Raw genomic sequence first — 24905 nt, forward strand, 5'->3', positions numbered from 1 at the left:
GCCGAGCGGGTCGACACCTCTTCTCCCGTGACCCTCCCTGCAACGGAGGAGGTTACTTCATCCGACCGGACCCCGTCTCTGGTCGAGTTGCCACCAGAGACCCTTGCTGCCCAACCGGTCGCATTTCTACCGCCGACCCAACGGAGACCATTGCGGTCTAGGATTGATCCTGTGTCCACTGCCGCACCTTCCGGTCTGGTGGCCTCCTCCCAGTCGAACCCGAGCGGTCGGCGATCCGTGACGATGGTCCTCAACCTTCAAACAGAGGACTACCTCGAGCAGTGCGCTCGTCCGCATATCCCCGAGCACAAGATTCTAATCCGCAGGCCACTCGCCGACGTTTGGGAGGAAGCGAGGGCCTAATCAGTGATGATGCCACCAGGGGCGCTCGGCAACAGCCACCTGCAGATGTCCACCGGGTTACGTATTTTATCAACAATTCATAATTTACCTCCAATCGGTGCTCAATATTTTTTTGTTTATCTGTAGTACTGGGTGGAGAGTGCGACCATGTGCCAGCGACTCACTTTTGTGGAGGACGAGCAGAAGAAGCTCAAGATCTCGGGCGGCGCCTCTTCCTCCCAGGGGCCATCGGTCGCCGAGTTAAAGGCCGATCTAGAGAAGGCCCAGAAGCTCCTTGAGGCCGAGCAGAAGAAGTCCGCCGATCAAGAAATCCGGCTGGCCCAGCTCGAGGCGCGGGTAAAAACTTATGATAAAAAGATCGAGCTGACCACGACAAAGAAGAAATGAGCCATCGCCGATCTGGAGCTAAAGAACCAGGAGGCTCGGCGGCTCGCCCAGAAGCTCAAAGAAGTCAAGGACTACCTGATCACCGAGCGAGACTGCCGCTCGGCTGGAGAAGCCTCTCTAAACAGGAAGCTCAAAGATGCTGAGGATGCCCTCGAGGCCTCCTGCTCGGCTCTAGTGACTTACCAGGAAGCTGAGCCGACTAGGTTCGAAGCACTGAAGCAAGCTTACCTCCGCTCAAACCAGTTCACCGACAAGGTTGTCCAACGAATCGTCCGCGTCTTCGATCTGGCCATTGATGGGACGCTTCAGCAGCTCAAGACGGGCAGCCACCTTCCCCCTGAGATGATGGACAACATCATCAATCGCAGCAAATTGAACGACTCAATGCCTGATGAAGGTTTTGATTATATAGAGTGAGGTCGAGCATCCGTTTTGTAAAAGTTTTTAAAGTCTCATTATATGTCCGCGATCGACGATTTTTCCTTTTGATTAATGAATTATCTGCCCGCTTGGCAGGTTTTCTCTTTAAAATGTTCCTCGTTTGTTTGCATGTCTGGCCCTGATCCTTCCATTCGGCTATGATCATCGTCTATCTTTACGATTTATGCTCTCTTGGGTTTAAGGTCGTCGCTCGACCGTTGATAGAGACATGGGTTTAACGTCGCCGCTCGACGATTTGCCAAAGACTTGGGTTTAAGGTCACCGCTCGACCGTTGGTGGAGACATGGGTTTAACGTCGCAGCTCGACGATTTAACAAATACTTGTGTTTAAGGTCGTCGCTCGACCGTTGGTGGAGACATGGATTTAACGTCGTCGCTCGACAATTTGACGAAGACTTGGGTTTAAGGTCGCCGCTCGATCGTCGATGGAGACATAAGTTTAACATCGTCGCTCGACGATTTGACGAAGACTTGGGTTTAAGGTCGCCGCTCGATCGTCGATGGAGACATAGGTTGAACGTCATCGCTCGACAATTTGATGAAGACTTGAGTTTAAGGTCATCACTCGACCGTCGATGGAGACATGGGTTTAACGCTGTCGCTCGACGATTTGACGATGACTTGGGTTTAAGTCATCGCTCGATCGTCGATGGAGACATGAGTTTAACATCGCTGCTCGATGATTTGATGAAGACTTGGGTTTAAGATCACCGTTCGACCGTCGATGGAGACATGAGTTTAACATCACCGCTCGACGATTTGTTGTGTCGTTCGGGACAGAGTTCGGAATTTGAATCCTTTATTTCTGCCCTGCATACAAGGAGCATAGGGATATAAAGATGCATTGATTATTACATCAGCGCACCTCTCACCCGGTTCGGTAAGGCTGGAGATGGTTCGCGCTCCACGGTCGCTCCAGTCGTCGTCCGTCCTCATCCTCCAAGTAATAGGCGCCCGAACGGAGCTTCTCCACAACCTTGAAGGGTCCAACCCATAGGACTTCTAGCTTGGTGACGTCACCGACCGACTTTACTTTCTTTCATACTAGATCGTCGGCTTGGAACGACCTCGGGATTACTCTTCGATTGTAGTTCTGCTTCATCCTCTGGCGGTAGGCCATTAACCTGACGGCAACTTTTGCACATGATTCGTTCACCAAGTCTAGCTCTAGAAGCCTCCGCTTGGTGTTATCCTCGCTATAGTGTTGCACCCGATCGGATTCGACCCCGACTTCGACGGGGACGACCGCTTCGTCGCCATACACCAGGTGGAAAGGAGTTGCTCCGATTCCCTCCTCGGGCATCGTGAGGATTGTCCATAGCACGATGGGGAGTTCATCTACCCAACTTCCTCCAATGTGGTCGAGCCGAGCGCGTAGGATTCTAAGAATTTCCCGGTTGGCGACCTCCGCTTGCCCGTTGCTCTGAGGGTAGGTCACTAAGGTGAAAGCTTGCTGAATGTCATATTCTCTGCACCATTCTTTGAGTCTCTAACCAGCAAACTACCTTCTATTATCTGAGATGAGCCGGCGCGGGATGCCGAATTGGCAGATAATGTGCTGTCAGATGAACTTCATGACCATCTGTTCGATTATTCTTGCTAGCGGCTCAGCTTCGATCCATTTGGAAAAATAATCCACTGCGACGAGCAAGAACTTCCGCTGACCCATTGCCATGGGGAATGACCCAACAATGTTCATACCCCACTGGTCGAATGGGAAAGAGATTGTGGATGCTTTCATCTCCTTGGTTGATCAGTATGAGAGACTATAATATTTCTGGCAAGACAGATAGGTAGCCACCATTCGGGCGACATCCTCTTGGATGTTGGCCAGAAGTATCCAGCCAACAGAATCTTCCTCACTTGTGAGCGGCCGCCCGGGTGTCCTCCGCAGGATCCTTGATGTACCTCCCGTAGTATGTAGTCGGCGTATTCTGACCCGACACATTTAAGTAGAGGCCTAGAGAAGGCCTTCTTGTAGAGTTGATCCCCGATCAGGGTGAACCGACCAACCCTTTTCCTTAACAAGCGAGCCTCCTCCCGATCGGATGGTATAGCTCCCGACCGCAAAAACTCCGTCAATGCCGACCTCTAATCGTTTGGGAAGGTAAGCCCTTCCATCCGGTCAATATGAGCCACTAGGGATACCTGCTCGATCAGCTGTGTTATGACGATTGGCGATAATGAGCTGGCTAGTTTGGCCAGCTCGTCGGCTACCTAGTTCTCTGATCGGGTGATCTTTTGTATGATGACTTCCCGAAAGTTGGTCTTTAATTTTTCGAAGGCTTCGGCATAGGGCTTGAGTCGCGTGTTACTTATCTCGAATATCCCGGCCAACTGCTGAGTGGCCAATTGAGAGTTTGAGTGGATGAGGGCCTTGATGGCTCCAACGTGCCGGGCGACTTGCAAGCCGGCTATAAGCGTCTCGTATTCAGCTTCGTTATTTGTTACCATGTAGTCCAACCGAACAGACAACTACATCCGCTCCTCTTGGGGAGAGATGAGCAATACGCCGACTCCGCTCCCCTGCCGAGTAGATGAGTCATCCACATATATCCTCCAAACGGCTTCTGGCTCGAGATTTTGTACCTCAGTAACGAAATTTGCCAAAGACTACGCTTTGATGGTCATTTGGGGCTGATACTGGATGTCGAACTCGCTGAACTCTGTCGTCCATTTGATTAGCCGCCCGGACGCTTCTGGATTGAGGAGGACCCGTCCCAGGGGACTATTGGTCATCACGATGATGGAATGCGTGAGAAAGTATGGGCGGAGCCTCTGAGCGACGAGAACCAACACATAAGCCAACTTCTCGAGACTGGTGTAGCGAGATTCAGTGTCTTTCAATATATGACTTAAGAAATACATTGGTTGTTCCTCGTTGCTCTGCCTAACCAGCGGCGAGCCGACTGCGTGCTCGATCAAGGACAGATAAATTCGGAGTGGTTCATTGACAATTGGTTTAGCTAGTACAGGCAATGAGTTAAGGTATTTCTTAAGCTCTTCGAACATCCGGTCGCACTCCTGGTCCCATTGAAACTTGGTGGCTCGGCGCAATATCTTGAAGAATGGTAAGCTCCGGTCGGATGATTTGGAGATGAACCGAGACAATGTTGTTATCCGACCGGTGAGACGTTGGGCTTCCTTCAAATTCATTGGCGGCAACATGTCTTGCAGTACTTTTACTTTGTTGGGATTTGCCTCGATGCCCTGCTCGGTGACGATGCAACACAGAAATTGCCTACTCTTTGCACCGAACAACACTTGCTTGGATTCAGCTTGCTTCCGTATGTCCTGAATGTCCCATAGGTTTCCTCGATATCTACATATAGGTCAGCAGCTCGGAGAAATTTAATTAATATATCGTCTACATATACCTTCATATTGCGGTCGATCTACCGTTGGAATACTTTATTCATCAGCCTGTGATAGGTGGCTCCGACGTTCTTCAGTCCGAACGGCATGATATTATAACAATACGTGCCATCGACCGTAATAAAGCTGACCTTTTCTTGATCTTCCCTGACGAGCAACACTTGGTGGTACCCTTGATACGTGTCCAACATGCATATCAGCTCACACCTGGCAGTGGAGTCTACTATCTGATCGATCTGAGGTAGCAAGTAGAAGTCCTTTGGCCATGCTTTGTTGAGGTCCCGGAAGTCGATGCAGATTCGTCACTTGTTGCCCGGTTTCGAGACCAGCACTACATTTGCGAGCCAGCTTGGGAATTGAACTTCTCGTATGTGGTCGGCCTCCAACAGCTTCTTTATTTCTGCATGGATGATCAGATTTTGTTCAACGTTGAAGTCTATTCCTTTGTTTTATTGGTCGAGTGCCTGGTTAGACGTGAAGTTCGTGTGCGTGATGCTCGGGGAAATCCCGGGGAGCTCATGTGTCGACCACGCAAACACGTCGTGATTTTACTAGAGACAGGCGATCAGCTCCACTTTCTGTTTAGCTTCCAGATCGGACGCTATGAGAGTTGTTGCTTCCGCTCGGCGAGGATGGATTTGGACTTCCTCTTTTTCTTCATAGACTAAGGTAGGAGGTTGTTCAGCAATAGCACTAACCTCTAGCTATGGGGTCTTCCGAGTGAACCTAGCCTCGGTTTTGATCATTTCGACATAACATCGCTGAGCGGCCAGCTGGTCACCCTTGACTTCCCCGACTTGGTCATCCATCGAGAATTTGATCTTTTGACAGTAAGTTGAAACTACCGCTCGGAACTCATTGAGGGCTGAGGAGGTGTCTACCACGATGAAGTTTGTGGTTCTGGTCCTCCTGAGTGGCTCCTCTCCGAGTGATATGGCCAACTTGGTTTGGCCGATCGGCAAAATCTCGTTATCCGTGAATCCGTACAATGGGGTCGTCATCGGCAGTAGCCCGCCTCGGTCGATCTGGAGCTGATCGAAAGCCTTCTTGAAGATTATGTTTATCGAGCTCCCTGTGTCAATAAAAACTCGATGAATAGTATAATTTACGATTACCGCTCGGATGATGAGAGTGTCATCGTGGGGGACTTCTATGCCTTCTAGGTCCAGAGGTCCGAGCTGATTTCAGGTCCGCTCACCTTCTCTTGGCTACAGCCTACGCCGTGAATCTCCAACCACCGAGCGTATGACTTTCTGGCTCAATTAGAGTCACTGCTGGTCGGTACGCCGACGATGATGCTTATTTCTCCCCGAGCAGTATTGCTTCTGTTTTCCTCCTCCCGAGTGGATGGCCTGTTCTGCTCATGAGACGCTAGGAGATGATCGACACTTTCCCTCTGCTGATGATGGTGTCGTCGCCTGGGTGATCTTCTTGCATCCTCCCACCGTCCGACAGATTGATGCTCATGTCGTCGGTTGGGAGAGGGAGATCGGCGACGATAGTCCCTTGGGGTTAGTCTGGTGATTGGCATCAGACTGCGGCAATCACATGTGTTGTGCGACGCCGACTGATGGAAGGAACAGAACATAGGTGTCTATACCTTGCCCCTTGATGCCTTTGGCTGGTTGGAAGTCACATGTTGTATGACATTCACCCTCATTTCATGGTGGGGCCGACCCTCGGCTCTTGGCCCTTTCGGCAGTTGGTGGCTGCTTGGCGATCACCGTTCGGTCGACACCGAGGGCTCGGCTGGTGCCTCCTTCATTCTCTCCATCTGGGCCTCTTCCACATTTATATACTCATTAGCCTTCTTGAGCATGTGGTCGTAGTCGCGGGGTGACTTTCTGATAAGCGATCGGAAGAAATCCCCTTCGACGAGCCCCTGTGTAAAGGCATTCATTATGGTCTCCGACGAGACGGAGGGGTTATCCATTGCTACCTGGTTGAAGCGTTGGATGTACGCTCGGAGGATTTCTCTCGGCTTGCTTCAAGGAAAACAAATTGACGCTTGTCTTCTGGTAACGTCTGCTGCTCGCGAAATGATATGGGAAGGTCATTCGAAAATCCTTGAAGCTTTGTATCGATCCGTCCGACAGTCTTCTGAATCATCGCCGTGCCGATCCAGAGAGTGTGGTGAGGAAGACTCAGCACTTCACCCCATCCGTATACTGGTGAAGTGTAGTCACGTTGTCGAACTTGCCTAAATGATCATCTGTGTCGGTCGATCCATTGTATTCTTCGATCGCTAGAGGAGCATAGTGCCTTGGTAGTGGGTCGTGCAATATTGCTTCGGAGAACTGGCAATTGATCTGTTCAGGAGACGCACCACCTTAAGGCGCCTTGCCTTTTCAAGCGTCCCGAACGGTCGCTTCATTTGAAGAGAACCCCCGCTCTTGTTTGCCTTCACGATTTCCGAGGGTGTTTGGAACAGAGCTCGATGGAATGGTATCGGGGCGGCCGGTGCCTCCCCATGGGTGCCGGTCGACCCTTTGTTTTGTCCCCAGATGGAGAGTTGTTCCGGCCGGTCCTTGTGTGCTGCTCGGCCCCCCGATGCTGATGTTGCCTGCTGCGCCAGTCGATCAGCTAGCGCCTTTTGATGTTGTTGCTCGACTATCTTCTGGGCTCTAGCCTGTACGAGCATGTCAAGCTCCTCCTGGGTGAGCGTCACGGTGTGAAGTCGTCCAGCGTCTTCCATTTTTTCGGCTCGGATGCAGGTTGAGTTCCCATAGACGATGCCAAATTTGATCCTGTCTGAGAGTGGAGGCGATGGATGTTAGGGGACATGGCGCTCCTATTGACCGTTGGTGGACTCCAAGCTGGAGGAACCTGTAACCACAACAGTGTAGTGCCGAGCCAGGGAGGGGTTCCCAGCGATGACCCTCTGACGCTCAAGTTAGTTTCCGGTGATGTGTAAGCAAGGAAGCGGAGTAACAGAGTAACAATGTGGCTACAGTGAAAATTATGCATGTTGAACCCCGTGGTAGTTTTGATGTGATCAACCAAGTTTAGGTTAGGTCCTGCTTTGTGTTTGATCCCTGTGTCTAAGTGTGCAAGAGCTTAGGAGCTCAGGAAGTCGAGCGGAAGACGCAGCTAGCGAGAAGAACGGCACGAGAAGGGAGCCGACGGGCTCGGTGCGTCCGAAGGACGAGAGAGCTGCGGAAGAGTACACCCAGTGGGCGTGAAGAACATGCACGGTGTTCGAGGGACGTAAGGCCGGGACGAAAGACTGCTCGAGGAGAAGGCCGGGAATTGGGTTCGGGTGAGCCCTATTCCTGTAGGCCGCAATCACCCAAGGAACCGAACCGAAGCAAGTTAACAGGAGGTTGACTTGTCAATGGTTCGGTCGACCGAACCCCTTGATCGGTCGACCGAACCCCTCTTTATCAGAAGCCAACCTCAGCAAACACGTCAGATGCCACGTCAGAGGCTGAACGTTGGTGGAGCTTATCGGTCGACCGAATATGCTGATCGGTCGACCGAACCCAAGTTTATCCAGAGACCAAGTCGAGCAGTTTGATCAGGACAACTCAGCTGGAAGACCGTTGGCCGATCGGTTGACCGAACATAAGGATCGGTCGACCGAACCAAAGCTAGATCCTCAGATACTGCACCTAGACGGAAGACTGGGGTAGGTACAGCAGGTTCGGTCGACCGAACCTGGGGATCGGTCGATCGATCCCTCTCGAGTCAAAACCTGATCCCGAAGATCAGGTCATCCGATAAGCTCTAGAACCCCTATATAAAGGAGGGTCTCGGGCAGCTTTAAAGAACAACGAATACGAACGAAATTCAACTCTTGTACTCTCTAGTTAAGCAATAGTTCTGTGCTCTTCAAAGTGTAAAAGGCTTCTCCGCCTTCAGAGAAGGAGTTTCTTACTGAACGATTTAATAAATTTTTTAAATCTAATAAATTTATATCGCAGTCGAAAAAGTTCCAGCAAAAGAAAAGAGTGGTTCGTTGCTACAATTGCAACGAAGAAGGACATATAAAAGATGACTGCCCAAAACTGAAGAGCAAAAGTAGAGAAAAGAGTAAGAAGCCAGCTCGACCCAAAGTCAACCTAAAGGCCACGTGGGATGATTCATCGTCCTCTGAATCCGAAGTCGAAGAATTCTCGGGACTAGCACTGATGACCAACCATCAGCTAGAAGAAACGTCTAGCTCAGAAATGAGCATAGATGAAGGGGGAGGAACAACAGAAGAAGAAGAAAGCTGTGAAGAAGGGGGAGCATCACAAGACGAGGTAAGTAAGGTACGTGTCCTAAACTCTAAATAGTCCTTACATTTTATTAAAGTTCTTTCTAAAGAATTAGATAAAGTAGAAAAGGAGAATGAATCTTTGAAATCAGAAAATGAAGCTTTAAAATTAGAAATTAAAAAATTTAAAACTGATGCATGTTTTAAAAATATTTTTCCACATTAAAAATAAAGTTATATGGAAAATTAAATTGGTATATACGGAAGCATCAGGGTCAACTTAGGAAAATATCAACAAACTATGTACCCCATAAGTTTTTGACCAACCCTGTAAGCAGGAACCTTTATTGGGTTCCAAAATCTTTACTAGTTTAAATTTCTCTTTTAATTAAAAGCTTACAAGTGAGAAAATTAAACATTGAGGTTCTTTATGGAAGCTTTGTCTAAGGAAGTGGTTGTTGCTCCAATAACCAAGAAGGCCTAGTGCCCCGCCAGGACCTGGAAGCCGAAATATCGAAATAAAAATATTTAATTAACTTTCTGATAAAAAAACATTAAATTTAGAATTGGGTTCGAGTGAGCGGTGTTCGAGAGACGTAAAACCGTGATGGAAGACTGCTCGAGGAGAAGGCCGGGAATTGGGTTCGAGTGAGCCCTATTCCGGTAGGCCGCAATCACCCAAGGAGCCGAACCGAAGCAAGTCAACAGGAGGTTGACTTGTCAATGGTTCGGTCAACCGAACCCCTTGATCGGTCGACCGAACCCCTCTTTATCAGAAACCAACCTCAGCAGACACGTCAGATGCCACGTCAGAGGCTAAACGTTGGTGGAGCTTATCGGTCGACCGAATATGCTGATCGGTCGACCGAACCTAAGTTTATCCAGAGACCAAGTCGAGCAGTTTGATCGGGCCAACTCAGCTGGAAGACCGTTGGCCGATCGGTCGACCGAACATAAGGATCGGTCGACCGAACCAAAGCTCGATCCTCAAAGACTGCACCTAGACGAAAGACTGGGCAGGCACAGCAGGTTCGGTCGACTGAACCTGGGGATCGGTCGACCGATCCCTCTCAAGTCAAAACCTGATCCCGAAGATCAGGTCATCCGATAAGCTCTAGAACTCCTATATAAAGGAGGGTCTCGGGCAGCTTTAAAGAACAACGAATATGAACGAAATTCAACTCTTGTACTCTCTAGTTAGGCAATAGTTCTATGCTCTTCAAAGTGTAAAAGGCTTCTCCGCCTTCAGAGAAGGAGTTTCTAACTGAGCCTTTCATCGCCCTGGATTAACAACCCTCTTGGTTGTATCCAGGTTAAAATAGCTGAGTCTTCCTTTTCTGTTCATACTTTAGTTCTGTTTAATCTTGTAGCTATTGTATCTATTTGAGTTTAAATTGGTTGAGGAGGGTTTAGTTTTTACTTGCAGGCAATTCACCCCCCTTTTGCCGGTCCCCGCTGCACCAACAAGTGGTATCAGAGCCCAACAGCCTCAGAGGGACTAACCGTCATCTGAAGCACAAAGATCAGAACAATGGCCGACGCGAACATTCATTCCCCAAAGTTCGACGGAGATTTCGCTACATGGAAGCGAAAAATGGAGGTATTCTTTAAAACAGATTTTGACATTTTAATTACAATGAAATATGGTTTTGCAGCGCCAAAAGATAAAGAAGAAAACACGTGGAGCAAGAAGGAGCAAGTTGACTTTGTCGCCAACGGAAAGACTGAGTTCCACCTGCTCTGCGTGTTGGATCGAGTCGCGCTAGAGGGGGGGGTGAATAGCGCTCGCGGCTATTTCGTTCGATTATCGGAATCGTAAAACGTTCGTAGAGTAATTAAAGCAGCGGAATAAAGGAAACAAACACAAGAACACAGTGGTTTACTTCGTTCGGAGCCTAGGTCGACTCCTACTCGAAGGCCCGCGATCCTTGATCGCTTTCCGTGGGCAACAACTATAATTTCGTATGAATATTACAGATTATTTACAACAATGTAACTGCAATTAGAATTATACCGACAACAGTAGTAGAAAGGGAATCTGAGCTTCGGGTCGTCGGACTGTTGCAACAGCACTTCGGAAGCAGCACTTGAGCAGAACACAGCAGAATGGAAGCTTGGAAGTTGTTTTCTTGTCTCTTTGGTGCTACTGCTCGAGACCCCTTATAAAGGGTGTTCAAGGCGCCTTAACTGTTCATCAAGGCGCCTTGAACGAGCCGAGTCACCCGCGTGGATCAGCACGGACCTGGTCGAACTCTATCTGGTTCAAGGCGCCTTCAGCCTATCCAAGGCGCCTTCTACCTCCGGTCCAAGGCGCCTTGAACTCCTTTCAAGGCGCCTCCAGTTTGCTGCTTCTGCTTTGCACTCGAGGCGCCTCAAGCTCCATGGAGGCGCCTCGGACATTGTTCATCCGAGTTCTTCTTTGTGTTTTGGTACCTGCAAGTATGTTAATCCAAAATACCGCAACACAAAGTTAACACAAAGTAATAGTATGAATATGAAATTATGGCAGTCTCCGGACTTTAGATTTTCCGGAAACCCTAGGTCGACCCGACGCCTCGTTCCCTCTACGGGAACGCGTCCTCACCTACTCCACTCGGGAGATTTATTGCCAGTGACGATCCTCCGGATCGATGGACTTTTGCTCGGCACTTCGATGCTCCCGGACTTTCTGCTGAACATCCGCTTCACCGGCCAGTTCAGACTTTCACCTGGTTCGCGACACCAGGACTTTCCACCTAGGGTTACCACCCCCTAGGACTTTTGCCTGAAGCCATCGACCTGCCAAGGCTTTCCGCATAGGGTTACCACCCCCTATTACCTAGGGTTACCACCCCCTAGGGTTTTACCTTGCCTAACCGCAGTTAGGGCTTTCCTGAAACACTCAGCAAAAGCTGTCAGAAAACAAAGCACCTTAACTTTGAATCCTTTGCCATTATCAAAACTTAGGTTCGATCGTCGGGTGCTTCCCGCACCAACAATCTCCCCCTTTTTGATTATGGCAATACGTAATTCAAAGTTAAGAAAAAAAAAATAACATATGCATAAAGTTAACCAAGCTTAAGTAAATAAACTTCAAATGCAATAACAGTTAAGCTGGAAACTTTTAACTTGGTAATATTAGACTCCCCCTTAATAAAAGCCCTCCTTTTATTAAATATTTTGAATTTTCTTTTAACCTTAATTTACCTACTCTCCCCCTTTGCCATATATCAAAAATAAACCAGTTTGAAAGTAGATTTGTATTTTTTCTGAAGGAATATTTTCAAAGAGGGATAACAATGAATTTTCTTCTTAGATTGCCAAATTTGAAAATACTTAGCTATATATTTAGCTTCGAAATGACTTGTATTGAGAAAATATTTTGCCAAATAGCTAAGTTTAGAGTACAATCTAACTGAGTCTAGTTAAAATAGTCTTTAAAATTAACTAAGTTTGAAAATATGAGTATTTAAATTTTCAATAAAGGAATTTGCTTAGAAGTTATAAAATATGAGGTCACTTGAAAACTTTAAAACGTTATAAAAAGTTGACTAGTTTTGAAAATATTTGAATACTTAATTACATGGGCAAGTTTTAAAAAACTGTAATTAAGTTTTGAATATGCATTTTGAAGAAACTTTGATATTAAAAAATATATAGTTTTGGTTCACAGGGAGTAGTAGTAGTTTGTTTTCTAGTCCAAGCATGAGTCAAATTAAATTACTGAGTTTAATTTGATTAAGTATCAGAGCCTTGAAATAATCAGGTAAAGTAATTTGATTAGAACCTTAAAGTACAATCATGCTTAAAAAAATTGAAACACACTTTTCCCAATTGTCTAACCTTTAGCTACTTGCTGATTGCCTAGAGGGCAGTAGCTTTCACATGGTTAGTCAAGTTGAGTTAATTTGATCCAGGTAGACTTGACTAGAGCTGGAGAACTTAACTTGATTAATGTTTATTGCATATTTAACGCCCAGACTCATATTGATGCACAGATATAAGCATTCTTGAGTCCAGGCAATACCCTATGCATCTCACGCCTTTCTAAGTTTTTCAAGACACAAGCAAGGTATACCTAGGTGATTGTGAGATGCTCTGGCTTTAATCTAGGGGTACATGATATCTAGGGGAAACCTAGGCTAAATCCAAATTTTAAAAATCTAACAAAATTGGAGTTTTGAAAACTGTTTTTCCTAGAATTTTTAAAAGCAAATGATAACCAAAAACAAGTGTCTATTCTACCCAACACATTCCTATTTGTCTTCTAAGTGAACTGAACTCAAGTTCAGGTAAGGGTTTTGTGAAGATGTCAGCTAGATTTGATTTTGACTCAACATAGTTGAGTATAATATCACCCTTAGCTACATGATCCCTTACAAAATGGTGCTTCACTTCTATATGTTTAGTCCTTGAGTGATGAATTGGGTTTTTTGTTAAATTTATGAAACTTATATTATCAATTGAGATTTTTGTGTTATGATAGTTCAGTTGATAGTCTTTAAGAGTGTGCATCATCCAAAGCAATTGAGATGTGCATTCACCTAAGGCTATATATTCAGCTTCAGTGGTAGATAAAGCAACACAATGTTGCTTTCTACTTGACCAACTTACTAGGCATTGTCCTAGAAATTGACAACTACCACTTGTGCTTTTTCTATCTAACTTGCATCCGGCGTAATCCGAGTCAGAATAGCCAAGAAGGTCAAAGGTGCAAGTTCTAGGGTACCAGAGTCCTATATTTAGAGTACCTTTAATGTACCTAAGTATTCTTTTAACATAGGTTAAATGTGACTCTTTTGCACAAGATTGGTATCTTGCGCACATACCAACCGCAAATAATATGTCGGGTCGGCTTGCAGTTAGGTAAAGCAAGCTTCCTATGGCACTTCTATAGTACTTTGGATCTACTGATTTTCCTTCAGGGTCAGAGTCTATGTTAATGTTGGTTGCCATTGGTGTATTTATTATTTTTGAATTTTCCATGCAGAATTTTTTAATTAATTCCTTTGCATATTTAGTTTGATAAATATATATTCCATCTTTAGTTTGTTTTATTTGTAAGCCTAAGAAAAAATTAAGTTCACCAACCATACTCATTTCGAATTCATTTTCCATTAATTTAGTGAATTCTTTTAAAAATTTAGAGTTATTTGATCCAAAAATTATATCATCAACATAGATTTGAGCTATGAAGATGTCTTTGTCTACAATTTTTACAAATAGAGTTGGATCTATTTGACCTTGGTTGAAACCTTTGGATATTAAGTGATTTGACAATCGTTCATACCATGCCCTAGGGGCTTGTTTAAGTCCGTACAAGGCCTTTTTTAACCTAAATACATGATTAGGATATCCTAAGTCCTCAAATCCTGGGGGTTGGCTTACATATACTTCCTCCTTAATAAATCCATTTAAGAATGCTGACTTGACATCCATTTGGTATAGTTTAAATCCTTTGTTTGCTGCATAGGCTAACAACATTCTAATGGATTCGAGTCTAGCTACTGGGGCATAGGTTTCATCATAGTCCAAACCTTCAACTTGGCTGAATCCTTTAGCTACAAGCCTAGCCTTATTTCTAATTATTTCGCCTTGATCATCTAGCTTGTTTCTAAATACCCATTTTGTATCGATTATTGACTTATTTGAGGGTTTAGATACAAGTTCCCAGACTTGATTTCTCTCAAATTGGGCTAACTCTTCCTGCATAGCTATGATCCAGTCCGGGTCAGGTAGTGCTTCTTCTATTGTTTTTGGTTCGATTTTAGAAATTAGGGCAATCTGACTGTGAATTCTATAGGAGGATCTAGTTCTTACCCCTAGATTTGGATCACCCAAAATTTGATCAGATGGGTGAGAGGTACTGACCCTAGTTGGTCTGATAAGTGGGTCAGGGGCTGGTTCCTCTGGTATATTAAGATTTGGTTGAATTTCATCATCTTCTATATTTCTTGGGTCAACTTCAACATTCTCATTTATATTTGGTAGATTATATTCTTCATCAAATATTAAATTAGTTGTTTCTTCAACTTTTAGGGTGTTTTGATTGTAGACTCTATAGGCTCGACTGTTTGAGGAATATCCTAAAAATATTCCTTTGTTAGATTTGGGTGTGAATTTTCTTAAATAATCTTTAGTATTTAAAATTTGAACTTTACATCCAAATACTTTTAAATAATTTAAGTTAGGATTTTTATGATAATATAGTTCATAAGGGGTTTTCTTGTGAAATTTGTTGATCAAGATTCGATTTTGAATATGATTTGCAGTATTTATTGCTTCTGCCCAAAATTGGTGATTTAAATTATATTCATTTAACATGGTTCTTGAGGCTTCTTGTAGAGTTCTATTTTTACGTTCCACCAGACCATTTTGTTGGGGGGTTCTAGGACATGAAAATTCATTTTGGTATCCATTTATTTTACAAAATTGGGTAAATCTATGATTTTCAAATTCTCCCCCATGATCATTTCTGATACGTTTAATTTTAGAATCTTTTTCATTTTCTGTTAATTTGCAGAAATTACTAAATATTTCAAAGGTTTCATCTTTTGTTTTTAGAAATTTTACCCATGTCAATCTAGAGTAGTCATCAATTATAACTAAGCAATACTGGTTCTTGCTTAGTGACTTGGCTCCATGTGAATCAAATAGGTCAAGGTGAAGGAGCTCAAGCACAGAGTTAGTTCTTTCTAGATTCGTTGACTTGTGTGTTGATTTGGTTTGTTTTCCTTGTTGACACGCATTATAGATAGAATTTTCAATGAATTTTAGTTTTGGTAAACCTTTAACTAAACCATTATGACTCATTTTTGAAATGAGTCTAGTGTGAGTGTGACACAATCTTCTGTGCCACAAATCAGTTTCCTCTTCTTGTGTTAGAAAACACCTTTTTGAGGATGTCGGTAGATTAATTGAATACATATTATTTATCCTAAGTCCCTTAAGTAAGATTTCAGGATTTTCAATGTTTTTAACTAAACACCTGGTTTTGTCAAAAGTTACTAAGTATCCGCTATCACACAATTGACTTATACTTAATAAATTAAACTTGAAATTTTCAACTAAAAGGACTTTTCGAATAATAAAATCGGAGTTGAGTTCGATATTACCTCTTCCGATTACCTTAAGTTGACCTTCGTTACCGAATGCAACTGATCCTAAGTTCTTGTACGTTAGTTTAGTAAACTTCAATTTATCTCCAGTCATGTGTCTGGAGCAGCCACTATCCAACATCCATTGATCCAATTCCTACATAGTAAGTGGTTGAATTGTTTTAATGGATTTTACGATAGTTAAATTGAAGTAAACTTGTTAGAGATAAATTTTTGAAAGAGTTTTGAATAATTTTGAAATTTAGTTTAATTTCGAGATTTTAGTTTTAAAATAATTTTGAAATTTAATTTTAAAATAATTTGGAAATTTAAGTTTTTAAATTAAGTTTGAAATTTAAGTTTAAAATAATTTTTAAGTTTTTTAAAATAATTTTGAAATTTAAGTTTAAAATAATTTTTAAGTTTTTAAAATAATTTTGAAATTTAAGTTTAAAATAATTTTGAAATTTAAGTTTTTAAAATAATTTTGAAATTTAAGTTTTTAAAATAATTTTGAAATTTAAGTTTAAAATAATTTTGAAGTTTAAGTTTTGAAATAATTTTGAAATTTAAGTTTAAAATAATTTTTAAGTTTTTAAAATAATTTTGAAATTTAAGTTTTTAAAATAATTTTGAAATTTAAAATAATTTTGAAATTTAAAATAATTTTGAAGTTTAATTTTTGAAATAATTTTGAAATTTAAAATAATTTTGAAGTTTAATTTTTTAAAATAATTTTGAAATTTAAGTTTAAAATAATTTTGAAGTTTAAGTTTTTAAAATAATTTTGAAATTTAAGTTTAAAATAATTTTGAAGTTTAATTTTTTTTTTGAAATAATTTTGATTTTTAATTTTAAATTTCTTATTCATCTCACCCGACCTAGATTTTCAATCAGGGAATCCTATAATTGTTGTGAGATGAATTATAATTCAATTTTAATGTTTGGGTTAACTTTGTGTTAGATTCAGGTTTAGCTTTGGGTTCAACAAGTAAGCATTCTTTGGATAAACTTCTGGGCTATGGTGAGTCACAAGGAACTCATTAAAGTAACCATGCCTTCGAGGTTTTCCAAATAGTCCTACCCATTGAGCTTAGTACTAAACCTTGGTCTAACTAGTTATGATCCATTTAAGGGTAGCTTCGGTCAGTTTCACTTGGCCAAATGCTCCAGGTCGAAGCCATATCTTCCTAGACATGCGATGCCCAAGCTTCCCTAACGTACTATCATCCAAAAACTTCACCAGTACTGTGGTTCAAGTTAACCTTAGTCCGTTTTAATCTAACCTTAATTACCCTGCCGGGTGATCTACTCTTGTTTTACCCATTTCAGGTAGATTAGGTTCAGTTACCCTGCCGGGTAATTTAGTTGGTTAGATTAGGTTCATTTTGAGTTTTAATTGAATTTTGAATTTTGAATTTAATTTTTAATTTCAATTTTGAATTTTGAATTTAATTTTCAATTTCAATTTGGAATTTTGATTTTAATTTTTAATTTCAATTTGGAATTTTGAATTTAATTTTGAATTTTGAATTTTGAATTTAATTTTTAATTTCAATTTCGAATTTTGAATTTAATTTTTAATTTCAATTTTGAATTTTGAATTTAATTTTTAATTTCAATTTCGAATTTTGAATTTTGAATTTAATTTTGAATTTTAAATTTTAAATTTTAAATTTTTAGGATTGTTTTTCTTTTTGCTCCCCCTGGATCATGGCCTCGATATGGTCTATCGAGGTAGTATATTTGATCCTTCGGAACCCAGTATTGGCCAAGTCCAACTTGATTGACCAAGTTAGACTTGGAGACCCATGCTTGGACTGATTTAACACTTTGTTTGTTTATTAATGATAAATAAGATCTATATTTACTTTTGTATCCCAGCCCAGTTCTGTTGTAGACGGCTCTTTGTGTCCCAAGAATCAAGTCCAAATTCTTGGAGCCCAAAGTAAACCGTTCTAAGGTATTTTCTAAATTTTTAACTTGATTTGTTAGACTTGAATTTTCTTTTTCAAGTTTTTGAACTTGAGTTGGTAATTCAGTCTGACTCTGGTCAGGTAAAGGTTTGGTGTTAGCCACTTCTTTAAGGACACTTACTTCCTTTAGAAGTGACTTAACTTTCAGGTTTGACTTAGCTAATTTACGCAATAAATAGCTAACTAAAGTATTCAACCGGGAAATACTTACAGCGGGGTCTGGTCCTTCGGAAACGGATACGGATCCGTGGCTTTGCTCGGACTCGGCCTCAGACTCGCTCTCGCATCCGTATTCGACGACTTGGTCCCGGGCCATTAATGCAAGTAGACTCATTTGTTCGAGCTCGTTGTCGTCGTCCTCCGATGAAGATTCGTCCCATGTTGCCTTAAGGACCTTTTTCCTTCTTTGCTTTTTGACCTCCTTCAGGTTAGGGCAGTTGGATTTGATGTGCCCTTTTTGGTTACACCCGTAGCATGTAACTTCAAACTTCATCTTTATATTTTGTGGGCCTTCCTTTGATTTTACTGCCTTCTTTAGATCTCTTTTGTCGAATCCTTTCGTCTTGTAAAGCTTCTTCACGAGGTTTACCAGCTCGGTTGTAATGTCACCTTCTTCATCGTCAGAATCTGGTTCAGCTTCTGATGCTGGTTCGGTTCTCCATCGTGGTCTTAGTTCCTGGGTTCGGCTTGTACCTGCAACCAACGCAATACCTTTCTCGGTAGGCTGTGCATTAGTCTGCTCATGAAGTTCAAATTCACTAAAAAGTTCATCTAGTTTTAAAGAAGATAAATCCTTGGAAACTTTGTAGGCATCTACCATTGATGCCCACAATGTATTCCTTGGAAACGAGTTTAGGGCATACCTTATCACGTCCCGATTTTCTATCTTTTGGCCAATTCCGTGAAGAGAGTTAAGGATATCTTGTATTCTCGCGTGAAGAGAGCTCGCTGTTTCGCCTTCCTGCATTTTTAGATTATATAATTTATTAAGCAAAAGATCTCTTTTACTTACCTTGGTGTCGTCAGTGCCTTCATGGAGTTCGATGAGCTTTTCCCAGAGCTCCTTTGCAGAGGAGAACGGGCCAACTCTGTTGAGTTCTTCCTTGGTAAGACCACATTGGAGGGTGCAGGTAGCTTTGGCGTCGGCTTCAACCTTTTTTATTAAAGAGGCGTCCCACTTTTCGCAGGGTGTAGTTTTGCCGTCGTCATCGATTGGCAGTTTCAGTCCCGTCTTTATGATCATCCACGTTTCGAATTGTATCTTTAGATACGTTTCCATTCTTCCCTTCCAGTAGCCAAAATCCTCTCCGGAGAATAGCGGGGGACGTACAGTGCTGAAACCCTCTTGTTGGGCCATTTATAATATGTAACAAAAGAAAACAACAAAATATGTTCCAAGACTGAGTCTTGGATTAGTAGTGCTGGAATAAAGAATAATAAAGACGAACTCGAGTGGTGTTGCACCTACTTCGAGCAAAAGTCGATTCGAGGGAAACAGAAATTAGAATATAGCTATAAGGCTAAATTCTAATTCGACTCCGAAAACGAAAGAAAAAAACTGCGAAAAATTTGTTTTGAAAGGTGGTTGCACCAATTCAAAACGACCCCGCTCTGATACCAATTGTTGGATCGAGTCGCGCTAGAGGGGGGGTGAATAGCGCTCGCGGCTATTTCGTTCGATTATCGGAATCGTAAAACGTTCGTAGAGTAATTAAAGCAGCGGAATAAAGGAAACAAACACAAGAACACAGTGGTTTACTTCGTTCGGAGCCTAGGTCGACTCCTACTCGAAGGCCCGCGATCCTTGATCGCTTTCCGTGGGCAACAACTATAATTTCGTATGAATATTACAGATTATTTACAACAATGTAACTGCAATTAGAATTATACCGACAACAGTAGTAGAAAGGGAATCTGAGCTTGCAACAGCACTTCGGAAGCAGCACTTGAGCAGAACACAGCAGAATGGAAGCTTGGAAGTTGTTTTCTTGTCTCTTTGGTGCTACTGCTCGAGACCCCTTATAAAGGGTGTTCAAGGCGCCTTAACTGTTCATCAAGGCGCCTTGAACGAGCCGAGTCACCCGCGTGGATCAGCACGGACCTGGTCGAACTCTATCTGGTTCAAGGCGCCTTCAGCCTATCCAAGGCGCCTTCAACCTCCGGTCCAAGGCGCCTTGAACTCCTTTCAAGGCGCCTCCAGTTTGCTGCGCTGGCCTTTTCCTGGCTCGCACCCGAGGCGCCTCCAAGCTCCATGGAGGCGCCTCGGACACTGTTCATCCGAGTTCTTCTTTGTGTTTTTGGTACCTGCAAGTATGTTAATCCAAAAATACCTGCAACACAAAGTTAACACAAAGTAATAGTATGAATATGAAATTATGACAGTCTCCGGACTGTCCGGGTCTGACTTCGGATTTCCCGCCGGAAACCCTAGGTCGACCCGACGCCTACTGTTCCCTCTACGGGGAACGCGTCCTCACCTACTCCACTCAGGAGATTTTACCTGTTGCCAGTACGATCCTCCAGATCGACTGGACTTTTGCTCGGCACTCGATGCTCCCGGACTTTCTGCTGAACATCCGCTTCACCGGCCAGTTCAGACTTTCACCTGGTTCGCGACACCAGGACTTTCCACCTAGGGTTACCACCCCCTAGGACTTTTGCCTGAAGCCATCGACCTGCCAAGGCTTTCCGCATAGGGTTACCACCCCCTATGACCTAGGGTTACCACCCCCTAGGGTTTTACCTTGCCTAACCGCAGTTAGGGCTTTCCTGAAACACTCAGCAAAAGCTGTCAGAAAACAAAGCACCTTAACTTTGAATCCTTTGCCATTATCAAAACTTAGGTTCGATCGTTGGATGCTTCCCGCACCAACACTGCGTTCTGCCACCTCAGGAGGTAAATCGGATCGGAAGCTATGACTCCGCGAAAGATCTCTAGGAAAAATTCCTGGAGCTTCACGAAGGTACTTCCGAGGCAAAGCTAGCAAGGCGCGACATCCTCCGGACCCAGTTGACGAACCTCCGGATGAACCAAGGCGAAAAGGTAGCGCAACTCCAAGCAAGGATCAAAGAACTGATCACGCAACTAACCAACCTTGGAGAAGAAGTAACGAACCGGGGCTCAATCCGGTATGCGCTCAATGCCTTCCCGAGAACTCCCGAATGGGCCTCCTTAGTAGATGCGTACTACATCTCTAAGGATTTCGAGGTAAGCACTCTAGAACATTTGTTTTCTACTTTTGAACTTCATGAATCTCGAGTTGCAGAGCCCAGTGGAGTAGAAAAGATTAGTCAGAACATCGCTTTGAAGGCAAGAACAAACGGTTCTGACTCCGAAGCCTCGATCAACGAATCAGAAGCGGTACTATTGGTAAAACGATTTAATAAATTTTTTAAATCTAATAAATTTATATCGCAGTTGAAAAAGTTCCAGCAAAAGAAAAGAGTGGTTCGTTGCTACAATTGCAACGAAGAAGGACATATAAAAGATGACTGCCCAAAACTGAAGAGCAAAAGTAGAGAAAAGAGTAAGAAACCAGCTCGACCCAAAGTCAACCTAAAGGCCACGTGGGATGATTCATCGTCCTCTGAATCCGAAGTCGAATAATTCTCGGGACTAGCATTGATGACCAACCATCAGCTAGAAGAAACGTCTAGCTCAAAAATGAGCATAGATGAAGGGGGAGGAACAACAGAAGAAGAAGAAAGCTGTGAAGAAGGGGGAGCATCGTAAGACGAGGTAAGTAAGGTACGTGCCCTAAACTCTAAATAGTCCTTACGTTTTATTAAAGCTCTTTCTAAAGAATTAGATAAAGTAGAAAAGGAGAATGAATCTTTGAAATCAGAAAATGAAGCTTAAAAATTAGAAATTAAAAAATTGAAAACTGATGCATGTTTTAAAAATGTTTTTTCACATTCAAAAATAAAGTTATTGTTAGAGTGTATACTGAAAGCCTAAGCTTTTGTAAACATTTATTTTGAATAAAAAATCATATTTGGTCAAATTATCTATATTTGTTCAATTAATTTATATTGTAGATAACATAGTATGTGGTGTCACATACAGAAGATGATGTTATCAGTACCTTATAAATTATAAACAGTAGTTCACGACCAAAATAGAAGGGAACAAACCATTGGAAGGTCGTAGTGTAATTAGAAATTAGTTTATCTTAACTATATAATTACACTAGTACACTTAGAGTGTATTGAGTAGGACCATTAGAGGTCGTTTCTTTTATACTGACTTTATAAAGGAACAAAAACCTCGGTTATTATGGAAGTGTGTGCTCTTAATTCTAATATAATAACAAGCACATATATTTGATATTTATTTCTTTAATTTATCAATGAGTGAGATTTAGTTCGATAAATCAATATGCCCAATAAGTTGGGAAATGATATCACTTATAGTGTGTGTTGTTGATTATAGAAGGAAACTGTGTCCTAGTAATCTAGGTTGATAATGTCCCCAAGAAGAGCTCATAAGGATTGTCATGTTAAACTCTACAGGTGGACTCAGTCCGACATGACGATAAGGTTGAGTGGTACTATTCTTGGACTAAGATATTAATTAAATGAGTTGTCAGTAACTCACTTAATTAGTGGACATTCGACATCTTAAACACAGGGAGACTAACACACTCATAATAAGAAGGAGCCCAAAAATGTAATTTGGGATTGGTGCGGTAGTTCAATAATAGTTCTCTAGTGGAATGAATTATTATTGATAAAATTAAGTTGTGTGTTCGGGGCGAACACAGGATGATTAATTTTATCGGGAGACCAAAACTAATTCCTCCTCTTGGTCCCTATCGTAGCCTCTTATTTATAGAGTATTATACCCACCTATACCCACCTTCATACCCATGATGTAGGGGCCGGCCAAGCTAGCTTGTGGATCAAGCTAGGGCCGGCCAAGCCTTGGTTCATGGGTGGCCGACCTTAGTTTGAACCCAAGCTTAGGTGGTCGGCCCCCATTAAATTAAAAAGAATTTTAATTTTAAATTTTTCTTATGTGAAAGATATAATTTATTGGAGAGATTAAAAATTAAAATATCTCTTTTAAAAGGATCTACAAAAGATTAAAGAAAGAGATTAGATCTCTTTCCTTATTTGTAGATTGGAAAGATATTTTATTTTTCTTCTTTGTAAATTATTCACATGTTGAAAAATTAAAATTATAGAAATTTCTTTTTATCAACCATAAAGGGATTTTAAAGAAAAATTTTATTTTTTAAAAAAAATTCTGAAGACAAATAAGGAATTTTAATTATTGATTGAAATTGTCTTGTTTGCTCTTATTGATGTGGTCGGCCATGACATGAAGGAATAGGAAATTTTGTTTAATTTTGCTTAATTAATTCATGTCAAGGAAAGTTAAGGAAATTTTATTGTAATTAAATTTCCTTATTTGCCAAAGCTAAGGATTATAAAAGAGGGGGTTGGGGTGCCTTCATGACACACAACTTTTATTATTCTTCTCCCTCTTTTCTTCCTTCGTGTGGCCGGCCCCTTCAAGATCTCTCTTCTCCTTGTTGTGGCAGAATCTCTTCTTCCTCTAAGAGATCAAGTGGTGGTCGGTTTCTAGCTTGGAGAAGAAGGAGAGAAAGCTTTCGTCCCTTGGAGCTTGGTTGGTTGTTTCTCTTCTTCCTTGGAGGTGCACTTGATTTGGCCAAACCTTGCAAGGAGAAGAAGAAGGTGCTTTGGTGGTTTCTCATCTCGGAAGACTGTTGTCCACACAACGTCCGAGGTTAGAAGAGGAATACGGTAGAAGACCTAGAGGTTTTTGATTGCAAAAGAAAAGGTATACTAGTATTTAATTCCCGTATCATACTAGTTTTATCTTCATGTAAAAAATATCAAATACAAGAGACAAGCGATTCTAGTATTTCGAATTTGTTTTCGATATTGTGTTCTTTGTTTTTCTTTTCCTTGTAATTCGATTATTCTTTTCGGTTAACTTAAAGTTATTTAAGGAAATTAAATATTAACATTCCTTAAAAGGCTTTGTCTAGACGGTGGTGGTTGTTCCCATATCCAAGAAGGTCATGTGCCTCGCCATGCAGTCCTGGAAGCTAATTTTAGAAATTAATATTTAATGGAATTAATAACTTAGGTGATTTGGATCGAACGTGTTAAGTTCCGCAGGAGATCCAAGTCTAAACCTAAAAGAACAAATAGATTATACTTTGGATCAAACGTGTTAAGTTTCGCAGGCGATCCAAGTTTAATTTAAAAGAACACATGGTAGCTAGGAAAAGATTCAGATCTTTGTACAAAATTTTTGTACAGTGGAACCATTAGGTTTTCCGAGTAGCAACCAACAATTGGTATCAGAGCTAGGGTTTTACCTCTGTGTATTTGGTATTAGTTTAATTATGCACATGTCATACATAATTTAGGCAGGTTAATAGTAGGATGTGCTAACTTTGTGGATGCAGGATCCAACTATTATGACTTATAGTTTTTATGTGTGTGATTGGACCCTTGGACATGTCAAGGGCATTTATTGTGTGTGCATGATTATATTATAAAATACAGCAGGAGCTGTATTTAGTTTTATTAGGATTTTATTTTTTGATCTAGTTACATGTACATTCCTTTTATGGAATATAGGATCGATCGATGTAAATTTTATTTTATGTTCGATCTAGTTTACATGTACATTCCTTCGAGGAATATAGGATCGAAAAATGTAAAATTCTATTTATATCGCGGATCGAATCTTGCAAGGCGTGGAACCTTTTGAGGACCAGAGGCACAGCGGAACAAGGAGCAAGATGGATGCGACATCTAGACCCGGTGGTGGTGGCCAAAGATGGCAGCAGCTAGGGTTGGCGACACACGGAGGACAGCAATAGATAAAAGCCATAATAGTTGAAAATTAGTTTAATTTTTCTATTTATTGCTTTTTATGCTGTGACTGTGTGTGCTTGTTAGTATACATGTTATGTAGGCTAGCATAGTCAAAATTCCTCATTTTTAAATAGCTAAGTGGGAGAGGGATTTTGAAAAAAATTCCACGGTCTCCATTACTGGTTTGTAAGTGATGCAGATAAGCTTGCACGTTGGCTCTGAGTGCCTTCC

General features: G+C 42.1%; 1 protein-coding gene across 1 annotated transcript; it reads right to left on the bottom strand.

The window, feature by feature from the left end:
• Window positions 1-2230: 2230 nt before the first annotated feature.
• Window positions 2231-2866, bottom strand: LOC122050333. The gene is made up of 2 exons (XM_042611248.1): window positions 2763-2866; window positions 2231-2660 (listed from the first exon to the last, which is right to left on the bottom strand). The coding sequence occupies exons 1-2, from the start codon at window positions 2864-2866 to the stop codon at window positions 2231-2233; spliced, it is 534 nt and encodes a 177-aa protein (XP_042467182.1).
• Window positions 2867-24905: the final 22039 nt, after the last annotated feature.

This window comes from Zingiber officinale, chromosome 3A (genome assembly GCF_018446385.1).
Source record: "Zingiber officinale cultivar Zhangliang chromosome 3A, Zo_v1.1, whole genome shotgun sequence".
Classification (NCBI taxonomy): domain Eukaryota; kingdom Viridiplantae; phylum Streptophyta; class Magnoliopsida; order Zingiberales; family Zingiberaceae; genus Zingiber; species Zingiber officinale.

Excerpts from the sequence above, each read along its gene's own strand:
- LOC122050333 (XM_042611248.1), bottom strand. The coding sequence starts at position 2,866 with ATGGCAATGGGTCAGCGGAAGTTCTTGCTCGTCGCAGTGGATTATTTT. Across the intron at positions 2,661-2,762 it reads ATCGAACAGATGGTCATGAA|AGAATATGACATTCAGCAAG; the intron begins GTTCATCTGACA and ends AGAATGGTGCAG.